Source organism: Pollicipes pollicipes, unplaced genomic scaffold (assembly GCF_011947565.3).
Source record: "Pollicipes pollicipes isolate AB1234 unplaced genomic scaffold, Ppol_2.1 Scaffold_2543;HRSCAF=2982_pilon_pilon_pilon, whole genome shotgun sequence".
Classification (NCBI taxonomy): Eukaryota; Metazoa; Arthropoda; class Thecostraca; order Pollicipedomorpha; family Pollicipedidae; genus Pollicipes; species Pollicipes pollicipes.
This window is the reverse complement of record NW_023596133.1, coordinates 1-13569: the sequence shown is the minus strand read 5'-3', so window position 1 is coordinate 13569 and position 13569 is coordinate 1. Positions and strand designations below refer to the sequence as shown.

At 52.0% G+C, this 13569-nt stretch overlaps 1 protein-coding gene across 1 annotated transcript; it reads right to left on the bottom strand.

Annotated features, from left to right (window-relative positions):
• Window positions 1-5819: 5819 nt before the first annotated feature.
• On the bottom strand, window positions 5820-13421 carry LOC119097643 (B-cell receptor-associated protein 31). The gene is made up of 5 exons (XM_037220687.1): window positions 13150-13421; window positions 11550-11650; window positions 10489-10642; window positions 7292-7397; window positions 5820-6827 (listed from the first exon to the last, which is right to left on the bottom strand). The coding sequence occupies exons 1-5, from the start codon at window positions 13239-13241 to the stop codon at window positions 6609-6611; spliced, it is 672 nt and encodes a 223-aa protein (XP_037076582.1). The 5' UTR covers window positions 13242-13421; the 3' UTR covers window positions 5820-6608.
• Window positions 13422-13569: the final 148 nt, after the last annotated feature.

Sequence of the window (13569 nt, the reverse complement as noted above, 5' to 3'; positions counted from 1 at the left end):
TGGTGAACCAATGAACAACGCCGGAGACAGATAATGACACCCGTAACGAGACCAGGAACGGATGAAATCCCTTGGTGACGCACACAAGGAACAGACTCAGTGACCGGATAATAACCAGACCAACTTCCCATGTGACCGACACTCCGGACGAGCTGTCTCGCCATGAGGTCAGGGAGAATGGCCGCTCCTGCGCCGCCGCCGCCGCCGCCGCCGACGGTTGGCACCGCGCCGGCGCCTGCGTCGCCCGCGGCCGCTCGCCCATCGATCCCTCGCGCTCGACGTCGCCGCCTCCGTCTGCGCCGGTGTCGACGCGGCGAAGGCCGGGGCGGCGGACGCGCGGCCGGAGCGACCGTGACGAGCGGGCGGTGCGCCGTTGGGGTATCCGGGTGGCGGTGCGCCGCTGGGGTGTCCGGGTGGCGGTGCGCGGCTGGGGTGTTCGGGTGGCCGTCAGCTGCCGGCGGCGGCGGGGTGCGGCCTCGGAGGTGAGTCCTGAGTCCTGCGGGCAGCTGACGGTATTGCGCTGTCTTTTTAACACGGAAGATGTGTGAAATGGCTGTGAGAGTGTGAGCTTTGAGCATGTGTGGGTACCCAAATGCATAACAAAATTATTGAAACCGCACAAACGTTAAAATTTGAATGGTGGACAGTGCCCAGAACAAATATAACCAGGTGACATAGTGTGGATGCCGCGTCCCCATCTCTGACGGTAACGTTTGTCGTGCATAGGTGAAACCACAAAGCCATGAATATGGACAGCCACGCAGCTCGTGAGATCTACGTCCAGTACCTACCAGGTGGGTCGAGTATGCTGACCGTTCAGGGACCACACGCCGTTCTGTGTGCACTGTAGACGTGACACGAGGGTAGATATAACTGCCACCGACGCCTGACGAGCCGATATGGGGGGGGGGGGGGGGTTATCGTCGTACTCCCGAACGTGCTTACCACTGAATGGCTCGGCTGAGCTGTGTCCGTTTCACGCCTGCAGCTCATGCTCGTTGCACCCACGTCGTCAAAGATCGATTTCGCTGCACGTCTTTGCTTCTTTTCATCGCTCGGGTACCGCTTATAAGCTGCGTTGTCACGCTACGAGTGAATTTCATGACGCGTTTCGCACTCGTTCTCGCGCCGTGAAGTAATTGGCTTCGTTCGAACGCGCCCAACAGACAGCAACGAGGTCAACTATTGGATGTTCGCGATGATCGGCATCGGCATGGCCTTCGTCGTCTTCGTCGTCGTCTCCATCTATCTGATCTGGTGGGTGGATCGCAGCCCACGCGCACCAGAGATCAAGTTCATTATTGCATGGCCGCAGTCGGTCACAATGTCGCATCAGCACACGGCATCGGGAGGCATCGCACAACGCTACGACTGCGGTGACGGTGTGCGTTGTGAAAAACGCTGTAGCGTCAAGACGGAAGTGCCCGTTTCCAGGCCTGTAGCCAGACCAAACTCGCACTGGATGCACCAGGGTTCCAAAAAGGCGCGATGTGGCCTTCGTTGTCGGCGCGCTCCAAAGTCCCAATTAACAACAGCAACGGTCAGGCGATGTAGCTGAGCAAACATTGATGATATTGTCAGCGATCGGTATGGTCAGTATTGTCGTTGCTTCAAACTGCGCCTGTGATAACGAGTAATATCATGAGCACTCAGTAGTGCTTATCCTCGTGTACCCCCTGACGGATTTTGTTCCTTTGGACTTTTCGTTTTGTACTTTTTCTCACTTATCCCTGTCGACTTGAAGTCCCTGAACTTTTTTATTTCCTTTTTTCAATTAAGTTTTCATTCGGTCGACTGCCGTGCCTTTTGACTGTTTGGTCTTCGACTTTTTCCTATTCGACAATTCGACTCTTGTCCCAATTGGCTTTTATCCCCACAGACTTTGTGTCGTTCGGCTTTTTCCATTTGACTCTTTGTCTGGACACCGTGAAGGCCTGGCCCAATTATTGGGGGCTTATCCCCGCCCACTGGAACAACCGGACCCTGTGCCCGCGATAGCCTGTAGTGTCTAAAAGTTCAGTTATGACGCTTGTATGACTTACAACAGACTGTCCAAACATTGGTGAATGGTTATCCATGCTCCAAGTGGGTGCCTGCGCACAGTTCTTAACCCTGTGATGACCCTCCCACAGCCCGCCCTATGGCGGCCTGTGTCTTCTCTGAGAAGGCTTATTCCATCCCTATTTCGGTCAACCCCTGCCTCGGTGATACCCCCGGCGCTGTGACGTGCTCCTGGCGTGCCCTGTGTCGGCACTGTGACGGCGCTTCTCTGCCACAGTGACGGTCTTCCCCTGTACCCCTGACGGGCTGTTCTCCATGCCTGTGACCTGCCACGTGACGCGTCCGTCTCTGCCCCGGCAGCGGCCCGGTCCCGGCTCTGACAGCCCGTGTCTCCCCCTCAGCTCCGACGACAAGGACCGTGGCGCGCGCCAGGTCAGCTCCAGCACTGTGACGACACGCATGCACGCGCTCACGGAGTCACACTCGCCGAGCAGCAGCCCGCAGGACTGCAAGATCTGAGCCTCCGAGCTGTTCCCCTCCCTGCTTCGTGCCCCTCTCCTTCCCCCTTGGGCGCCCACCAGGGCCCTCCCCTGCGTGGCTACACCCCACGACCTCTCCGAGACGGGGACGGGATGACCGGAGCCAGCGTGGGCCGCACCAATCAGCGCCGAGGGGACTCCCCTCAGACCCCAGCGGAGGCCGCCGCTCCGCCACGCTCGGCGCCAGGTGTGAGCTCCGTGCGCGGAGTCTGAACCTGACGCGGCGCGCCACGCGTGTGACGTCTCCTGGTTATAGCGTCGCACCGGACGAGTGCATCGCGCGAAGTAATGCACTGGATCCGGCCGCTTCTGCGCTGGGGTAGGAGGTGGACGGCGCGTGCCGACATGCGGCTGTCCACACCCGCAGCGGCGGCACACCACGAACTCGTGCCGCGTTCCCGGCGTCTAGCCTAGCTGTGCACGCGATATGAATGTCGACGTTTTCTTAACGTTCTCACTGCTGCCCACAGAACGGCGCGTGTGTTGGCGGCGCTTTGGCTCAGTGTCATTGGACAGTAACGATGGAGTGAAGTGTCAATGTCACGGATAGGCGAGAACTGAAATGAGACCGTTTTTAAAGGGCCCTGTGGAATGCAGCGAGTTTGTCAAACATGCATGCTTGCTTTGTCAAACATGCACAACCATGTGGCCAGCTTAACCCTGCTTACCTGTTGCTGTACGCGTGTCGGGTAGAAGAACTTCCACAGTCGTATCAATATCGGGTGCCAAGAGACTACGCCTGCAGATGACCTTCCCGTGTCTGCAAAGCTGTCAGTGTACGTGCTTGATCATGCCAGATCTGCAGTAGCGGTGTCCGCTGACATGAGAGGTGAAAAGCTGAGTGAAGTCGGTCTTCGATGTTGCTGACGTAGACGTGCTTCTGACCCGAGTACCAGTCAGCGCTCGGAAACCTTCCGAGCGCCCCCTGCATTACGTCCGTCTTCCTCGGCTTCCCCGCCATTTGTTCAATGACACGAGTTTTGACTGTTCAGCTCTCCAGCTGACCGGTGCCACCACTTTCTGGAAATACAAGAGACGCGAAGAGCCAGAGCGCGGTGTTCGGCGACGGGTTAAAGCCGGCCAAAAGCTGATTCCCCATGGCCATTCCAATGCTGTCCAGACATGGGAGTGCACTCTGTACCCAAGCGCCACACGTTTGTTTACATTAGCTCTTCCTGGATCAATCGGGACTGGATGGAAGCGATCCGAACGAGACGCCCTCTGTCGATAGGGCGACAGGACTCGGCAACATCCGAGCACTTTTGTTAGTCATGTAATACAGTTACGAGTCATGCGTTTTCAGCTTTAGAAGCCCATGGACCGCAGTCGTAACTTGTGATCACTGACGATCTAGCTGGAAGATGAAGCGTGTCATCCACAAACCAGAGCACTTGGTTGCATTTTTGATGTGCTTATCCTTTAGTTTTGGGTGCTTAGTTCCTTTTGCAACATTACGAAATGCGCAGTTATTACTCACAAATTACACATTGCATAAAAACATCCATAGAAAGCACAGCTTGCCGACGCAGCCCACTTCAAAGACGCAGTTCATTTCGCAGAAACATCCACATATCAAAGGAATGCACTAGAGGAATCAGTGGAGGTTAATTAGTACACTGCAGGGCTACAGGCGCAGCTTCACACGATTGGAGAATAACCGAAGTGATTTTCTGAACGAAATAAAACTTTATGTGTGGTTTTGGCGACTTCTTGGCGACTGAGGTCAAATACTGAGGGGATCTGGACAGACATTGTGGGGACCGTGTCATTACGAAGGTGCCAAGCTCCACACATGCCCACTGCTCTTTCGTCACGGTCCATTCTAGTGTAGTAGTAAGCTGCGCGTCTAGGAGAGTTACGGGGTCCGATTTCCCGCGGTGCCCGCCCTTCTTGCCGAGGTGGGAGGCAGGCGGCGCCATATAGCCTCAGCAGCCAAATGCGTCATTAAGCCCCGATAATATATATATATATATATATATATATATATATATATATATATATATCACGGCCCAAAATCCCACGAGCGATGACAGCACGGAGCTGAGAATATTGTACCACGCAGGAGCACAGCTTGCGTTTCCGAACAGGCAGCTTTTAGTAGGTAAAGAAAGGCACCACGAAGTCAGAAATCTTCAATCCCCTATGCCTCGTGAAAAAAACAGGAAATGAGCCCCAGTTCTAAACGACTTGAAGGTATGTTACTCATTCAAAATACACCTCTCGCCATTAATGTGGGTTCCTGGAGACCGCACGTTCACGGTAACGGAACGCCTGCCTGTCTCAATGCGTGCCTTGCCAGCTGTAGCCATTTTCCCACTGAGCAGTTCGGTAAGCGCGGTGTGGTGAACATTAACTAGAACTTCTTCGCATTGACATCATTCACGTTTTCGCGACATCATTCACGTTTTTTCAGCGCTGTCATAAATCTTGTTCATATTTCATTTTTTGACGCATTTTCTTTGCATCCTTACGAGAAATGTCGGCGTGGTTCCAGGCAATGTAGGCAAGTAACGGAGGGCTCCACATTTACTTTGCGTTACATGCAACAGGTTCCCTCGCCTTCACATAGCATTCACCAGAAGCAATTATACCACCATCCTACCAACAGTAATGATATCTGCGCCGCACACAGCTCGACGGATCCGATCACATTGCAAAATAACGACGAAGGGCATTGCCGCATCGACTAACTAGCCTCATTTACGCAATCCAGTACAGTTCCGCGTCTTGGATCGCCTTCGCTATTTGCGTCCCGACGCCGCTGCTAGTTGGAACGGAAATCGCAGCAGCGCGTCGCCGAGAACTAGACAGCGCCAATCACTGACGGTCAGCCTCCCACTGCCGCCTCGTCGCGGCGGCTTGCCCGCGAAGCCCGGTAATGCGGGGCGACAAGCCAACGGCGCATGACGCGAGGCCCAGACCTCAGTCTGCGTCTTCGTCTGCGCGGGCACGCGTGACCGTTCCCACAGCGCGACACTGAATCGGTACGGGCCTCCACCGTCCGTCCTGCTCTGGCTGCCGCGCTACGGGCCTCCACCGTCTGTCCTGGTCCACCTGCCGCGCTACGGGCCTCTGCCGTCCGTCCTGCTCCACCTGCCGCGCTACGGGCCTCTGCCGTCTGTCCTGCTCCGGCTACCGCACCACGGACCTCAACCATCCGTCCTGGTCTAGCTGCTGCGCTACGGGCCTCTGCCGTCTGTCCTGCTCCGGCTGCCGCGCTACGGGCCTCTGCCGTCTGTCCCGCCGCAGCTGCCGCGCACAAGTTCTGAAACCGCTGTCGAGACCTCTGTTCTCGTTTTATTACGATACGTCTGCAACGCTATCATGGCGACATCGCATGCCCATAAGCGTCTGCCCTTCCTTATAAAATCCAACGATAGCGGGAGAATGTACAAGCCTCAACCCCAGGGAAAGCACGATGAATACACGGGAATACTTTGAACGTCAGCACGTCACAGTGTTGTGATCTTCGCAAAGCGCGGCGGTGCCGCTGGCTGCCGCCAGATAGCCATTTACCGATCAGCGGCGCGACACCCCGACCGGGCACCATTCCCCCGTCTGGAGGACGGGAAATACCAGAGGACAACAGCACGCGGACTGCGAGGCGCCAGCCCACTTGGCCGGCGACCTCGGTCAAGCGACATTGGGATCAAGTGGCACAATCTGGGATGGCATCATTGTGCTCGGAACGAAACTCTGAGAAATTCTGACAGCCGTTGGGTCCACTGGAGTTGACTGCGGGAACATACGGATCTGCGTCACGGCCGGACACTAGTTAAATGTTCCTCTGAATTATGATGCAGCATTATCTAGACATCATTATGCCCGATTTAGCCCTCCCCGCTTAAGCGCCACACGACTACCGACAACTGGGTTTGGGACTCGGCGTCGCACGTCTACAATAGGTTTGGCTATGCACAACCGCCTGTCCATTCAACACAGCAAAATTAACAATCCGTCCTTTACCAAAATCGTACACACAGTGCCCCGATACCGGCCGGCACCCTCGCATAGCTGCCCGCAGAGAGAGCCAACAGGCGGCTAGACCGGGCCGGCGTTCGCCGCCGCTCAGTCGTCCTTCTTATCACCGGCGGCCGTCTGCTTCTGGAGCTGCGCGTGCTCCTCCATGAGCCGGTCGTACTCGCGGCTGGTGGCCTCGGCCTGGCACTGCAGCGCCTCGGCCTTCTTCAGCGCCGAATCGCGCTCCTTCTCCGCCTCGGACAGCTTCTTCTTCAGCTCCTTCGTCTCCTTGTCGCCGCCGGCGCTGATCTCCTTGCCCTCCATCAGCTGCGGCGACAGAGCGGCGTCCGTGAACGGGCGATGTCGGAGCGAAGCCGCCAGACAAGTCTCACCACAGGCGACGGGCACCTAAATCCAGCCGTGCCTGACAAGTGCGCGTTGTCGGCCGTCGAACGGCATACTTGCATTGCGCCGAGGTAACTTGACCGGGGTTTGCCGCGGCCAGAAAGTGCCGGCCGAAAGGGAACGCTGGTATGCACTGGCCCTTACTTCCGGATGATGTCAGATCGCCCCGATAGATACGTTCACCGATAAAGCAAGCACGAAACTGTGGAACCCCGCTTCCAATTGCGGTCTTTGACAGCATGCGGTCAACAGTACGGCACGAACGGAGGTTGACCTTTCTCCGCTGCTTCATATTACCAACGAAGAACCGGCCGGGCAACCCGATCCGATCCCTGAGCGCGCTACGGGCGTCGGCCGGGGCCCGGTCCGGCGGCTCGTCGGCTTACCTTCTTGGCAGCGTTGGAGGCGCTGACCGCCTGTCGCATCGCCGCCTCGTTGCTCGCCTCCAGGGCCGCCTGCTTCGAGATGAGCGTGATCAGACGGCGCAACACCCTGGGGACGGTCGTGACGCATCACATCACCGCCAGAGGTCACACTGCGTGGAGGGTCAGACTGCGTGGGAGGTCAGACCGCGTGGGTGACCAGACTGCGTGGGTGGTCAGACTGCGTGGCATCGATGAAACTCGAACATCCGGTGACATTTCTGTCGCATGGGTCTTGAACGCAGGACGCTTCATGGCCACATCAGTCCGGCCGGTAGTCTCGCAGATTATCGGTTCCCTAACATGGCACATCGTCAACACGCCCCCGGGTGGCCGGTTGGATACCCTTCGCTCGGGTGGGGGTCAATTTGACCCCTTGAGATCTCAGGAACTAAGAGAGCTAGAGACACCAAATTCAGAGGGTGTGTTGGCCTGTACGTGAACTCACTTAGGTCAAAGTGTGAAATTCCTAGGCCATGACCTTCGGGTCAAATAAGGTCAAATAAGGTCAAATTCCAGGTTGGTCCTCAAATCAGTGTTGGAAAACTTGACGTTTCCTGGTATAATGGAGATTTTAATATATTTTTACGATTATATGACGATCATAATACCAGGAGATTTTGTACTCTAGGATTGTGGCTAGGTAAAATGAAATATTTTGAACTCCATCATGATGCAACAAAAACAGTTTTTGGAAAAAAACTTATTGTAACCCTCTGTTTCAGGACAAACTTAAAACGGAAGGTGCAACAGCTTGACACTTGATGCTTCCATCATGAGCCATGTATTGATATTTGCAAGAGCACAAATCTTGCACCTACCAGACTAAATGCCCAAAAGCACGCGGCCTGTGTTGCCACACAGGTATATGATAAATCATGTATAGAAATGTGAAAAATAGTGTGTGAACGTTGAATGGAATCGTCTTTGAACAACACCGGGAAATGAGAAACGAGTAGCGAAATCGCACCGGTCTGTAGATCGGCAAAGCTCTCACTTCCTACGCCCTACGCAGACCAGCTCGGAATTGAACATGACTTAACCTACCATTGACGATTAACTGCATTTATTGTCAAGGATGCAATGAGCGGTCATAGAAAATCAAACAACCAAGCACCTACCACAGACGGCCGCCTACTCACGCGCCACCATTGTGTCATGATAATGCAATTAAGAAAATCGCTCGCAATTCAGTGTCGGAAACGTCTGTACTATTCAGCGGCTTGCGCCCGCCTCCCAGCTGAGGTTGGAGGCTGGACATAGCAAAACTCTCCAATTGGTTTTAATAATTCGCCTCTTCGCGACTGATTTGTCAAGAGCATACATATTCTGCTCGCGCTCATGCCTTGAACAGATTTATTATTACATTTGGAGGGCTGCTGTATAGAGATGGGTATCACGATTATGACGAATGACTTATTGGTACTCATCCAGAACCACCCTGTGGTTGGGTTTTTGGCCATTTCTTGCTAGCCGGAGTACAAAAATGCAATAGCTGCTGGGGACTCAAATAAAATCAAAATTGTCACTTCAGGGTGTGAAATTAAAGCTGGTAATTCAGGCTTTACAAAAATATTTTTAAGTCGAAAAACGTTGCTATAAATAGACCAGAAATGTTCAGAGACGGCCATCTCACTCCGGCACAAACACCAGGACACCAGAGTGACATGAACCCATAGCTTTGGCCCCGCGAATTAAGGAGAAGGGTTTATTAGGACAAAAACATCGATGAACTGCAACATAAATTATCATAGCTCGCAATGATATGGGTTAAAGCGCATCAAACTCCATAAATACATTGCATTATCCGCCGGAGTCAGCGGGGTGACTGACACCGATCCCTCTTGGCCGGTCTAGACGGGTCTGTCAGGCATTGCACTTGCGCTGGTTCGGTAAATCGGTCGAGAGTGCTGCCTGTCTCTTTTATTCGGCTCGGACGTGCGGGCTTCGTGTGTTGTCCTGGAGGTGGAGGGCATGAATGTTTACCCGTTTTTAAAACCAGTTAGCTGGTGAAGCGCAGATGGCGTGACCGTGGTGGAGCGTGAGTAGCGTGATTGTGGTGGAGCATACGAGCGTGATCGTGGCGGAACATACTTAGGTAGCCGTCTGTGGCACGTTCATTTGTATTCTTTGTATACCATTTTTCTCTGGCCGTGCGCATCGTAGCCACCCTCCATGTTGGAGAGTGTATAGTGGGGGTGTGCCACTAGTGCCACCACCCTCCCTCCATTGGGGTGGTGGCACACACGTGCCACGACCCACAGCCACCCTCCATTTTGGAGGGTTTCTGTTATCAATAGATTCGAAATGTGCACCAGGAACTACCCCATATTGCAAACGCTACAGCACAGAGTGGTTTTGACCTTGGTCTGCCCTTCATACCTGACCTTACGTCAATGTTATTTGTTCATTCAATTGCTGTGTTGCCATAAAAGGTATCTCAGAAATGTGTGGCTTCGTCTAGCACTCCATTGTTGGATCAGATTGAACGATTCCCTACAAACTGCCTCAGCTCAAACCATGGCTTGACTTTGACCTGCCATCGGACGGGGACCTAAGCAAATGTAATTTTTTAAAGTCGGACGATCCGCCACTTAAGTGTATACAGACACGCAAAATTTGGCGCGGCTATGCCGCGCCGTTCGGAAACCATCCCGGAAAAACCTTCGGGAGGGAGGGGGGGGGGGTCAATTTGACCTCCACCCGAGCGCGTGAATCGAGCAACATATCACAATAGCCAGCGTTCAGTTTAGCACAAGAACTGCATACAGTCTACCTGGATGTCACGACTCGCACGCACTACAGGCCGACTGGCCGGGTGAGGCTGCCGTCATCGTGCCAACCGGGTATAACTAAGATTATTCCGACATCGGATATGGAGCCACGCATTCGTAGAACCTATCGTGTTGTCGGACCTATTGCGTCTTCTGCCGTCAGAGCCTGGCAATATTGGCACTGATCGGTGCAGAGCACTGATATCATGAATTTGATTCATTAGCGTCATTACATCAACAGCATGCTCCAAAGGTCATGCAGACATTCCGCACCATGCTGAATCTATGACCCAAGCCGGCGGTTCGGCACTACTTCCACCACCGAGCGGGAGCGTCGCCGTCTCCCCCGAGAGCGTTGACCGACCACGTCCGTGCCGCGCCACTCACAGGAACAGGTAGAGGGCGAAGCCCGCGATGAAGAAGTTGCGCTGCGCGCGGAACAGCTTCATGTGCTTCTGCAGCTCGGCGTCCAGGTGGTCGCGCGAGGCGTGGCCGGCCTCGTCGGGCGCGTCGCCGTACTTGGCCATCTCACGGATGGCATCTGAAGGCAGCAGCTTGCTGTCAGCGATCCTGGCTGTCCGTGAGGTGCTGACCCCAGAGGGAATGACCACCACTAATGCCACACTATGTAAGTAGGAGTGCCATTCAAGGTATGAGTGGGATGGTACTCTGATTGTGCCTTGCAATGAATGTGTCAGAGGGACGATGACTGGATCTTAACAAGCATTCTAGGCATTAGTGAGGGCATTGGTGTGAAACATGAGGAACATGAAAAATGCTGTCAATGTCACCTGTTTCAACATGCTGCTTCCAGCAAAGTATTTTTGTGCTGTCTCACCAAATCATCTGGGATAGCAACATACAAGAGACAGGCAATATTGCATTCTCCATGAGCTCATTTAAGCTCACACATTTCTGCTAATGGCCTGAGCTATAACAAAGGTCCTTAGCAGAACTGTGTGTGACACATTCGATGTAATGTGTCTTTTGTAAGACACATTACATCAACTTTAATAATTAAACACATAGTTCAAAGAGATCACATGGATGTTAAGTGCGTAATATGTTTGAACAGATAGGGTACATGTCAGAAAAACATGCTACATTGCATTATCTCTCCCTTCATATGAGGCCCCACACCTCCAACCTAGTCCGTGCAAAATACCACTGACTATGCAAACCATTGATATTTGTATACATTGCAAAATAAACCCTCGAGCTCTACTGAAGCTGGCTTATGCAAAATAGTGCCAAGCATGCAAGCACAGCCCTCAACTCATACCAACTACACTTGATTTAGCAGACCAGAAAAACATCAAAGGGTCAGACAGTATCTCTTTTGCATTATACACCTAGTGTTCCATGAGCTCTGACCATTTGTATTTTTCACATGATTTGAAACTTTTCACTTTCACATGCCAGGTGTCTCACTTCTAACACACACTTACCCAAGAAACACAATGTTAGAACCACCATGAACACACAGAAGTAGAAGAAGGATTGCCCTTCAATGGCCTGAAGGAAGCGTGACTTGAAGATGCTGTTCCATCTGCAAACAAGTTGTGGTTTGTTATCCATTCTAAATTGAGATACAAAGAGACAGCATGTACACAACTACATGTGGCAACCAGCTCACTGGGTGAACATAACTTTTAAAAAGTAAAAGGAAATGACATCTGTTGATGAAATCTCCTTGGGGCAAGGGTGGAATAGGAGCTGATATTTGGGATAGGAATTTGAGGTTTTTGGGTATGAATTATTAATGTCTGGTTATGAACATAGCACAATAAGTGCTTGGTAGTCAGCAAATACAGCTTAAATCATACACAAATATTTATGACCATCCTCTGGGTCATCAGCCCATCAGCCCCTGCCACATGCAGAGATGCTGACTGCCCCAAACATCTTGTTGACATCTGAACATCTCAGTCTTTCTGTGGTCTGCTGACATATCAATGTACAAACATCTCTCTATCAGCCACCACTTTCAGATAAGCTAGACAGCACCACCACCAATGGTATGGTGCAAAAAAAGTTTGCATCCAAGCATATCCATCTAGCAGGAGCAAGTAGTTTCTCTTACATGGACTCTGCAATCATGCTCCTAGCCCTACCACCACCACCAACTGCACAACCCTGGTTCTCCACACCAGCCAGTTTGCAAAGAAAAAACTTCCCAGGCTGCACACTTCAGTAAAAGTGGTGCACTAAACCTTATGCCCAAAGTAAAACCCGGCAAAATCATTCTGAATATTCATATTAAATCACAATGGTTAGGAGTGTTCACAAGAGATTACCTTTACAAATAGTAATTCCTGAAAATTGTTTTTGCACTGAAATTGGCAGTGACAGTGCACCAAATTATGAGTACTCTGACTTGCACATATCCTGCAATTGTTCCAGTGATGTTCCTTTTACCCAGTCTGCATGAAATTAATCTACTGCCCTCAGTGCTCGCATATGTATCAGTGAACTCCTGAGCCTAGGGCATGTGTGTGCCAAGCTCAGGTCAGACCAAGTTGTGCTAAATATTTGAATGATTTTTGCTTGAAATTGATAAGGAGGCATTCTCACTTGAGAGATAACTTAACAGCATCATAAATCCTTAAAAATTGGCCATATATGGACTGAATATTAAAGGCACTTAGATTAGTGCTGTGTTCTGAAAATGATGCAGGGAGGGGGTATGCACAATACAAATGAGCATTCAGATTTTAAAGCACAGTCACCAATGATTCCAGAGCATAGAGAGCCAATGCTTCAGGGAACAATGATGTGACAGTAGTACCAAGCAGAATGGCATTATGTCATTTTTCACACAATTTCATTTGAAAATTGAGTGCAATTCGACCCAATCTGAATTTGGCATGAGTGAAACCAAGGTTCTGCACACTGAGGTCGTGTATGCATGTGGCGCAGTCGTTGATTTTCTGCAGACTAGGTCCCAGACCCAAATGCTTGGATTATTATCACATCTGCACTTACCACACACATCATGACGATAAAAACGGGACAATATGCAATGATACCACTTCGTCACGCACTCACCGTCGTGCAGATATAAATGGAAGAAGCAAGAGCAATACTACAGCTATTTCCGTGTACAAGAAGCCGGCTATGAGGGTCCACTGGATGCTCATGTTGTCCACCGACTTATTCTTGTGCTAGAGCAGGAAGAATCACTACCGTCACACAAACGTTGGACCTGAATGGTGCAGATTACGCTGGCCAGCACTTGAATGGAACCGCGCTATATATCAGTCTGAAGGAACCGTGACTTCTCGCTAAATAGAACAGGTCTGTGGAATGGACACGAATCGTCGGAACCGAATGCGCTGGGCCTGCTAGGCACACGTATATGACGCTCTTGAGACGAGACAAAAGACACGTCAAGGCCACGAAATTTTACCTCATATGGATGACGCAACGTTGGTCTTTGCCCTTGCGCTACGTGTGTGAGGTTAGCAG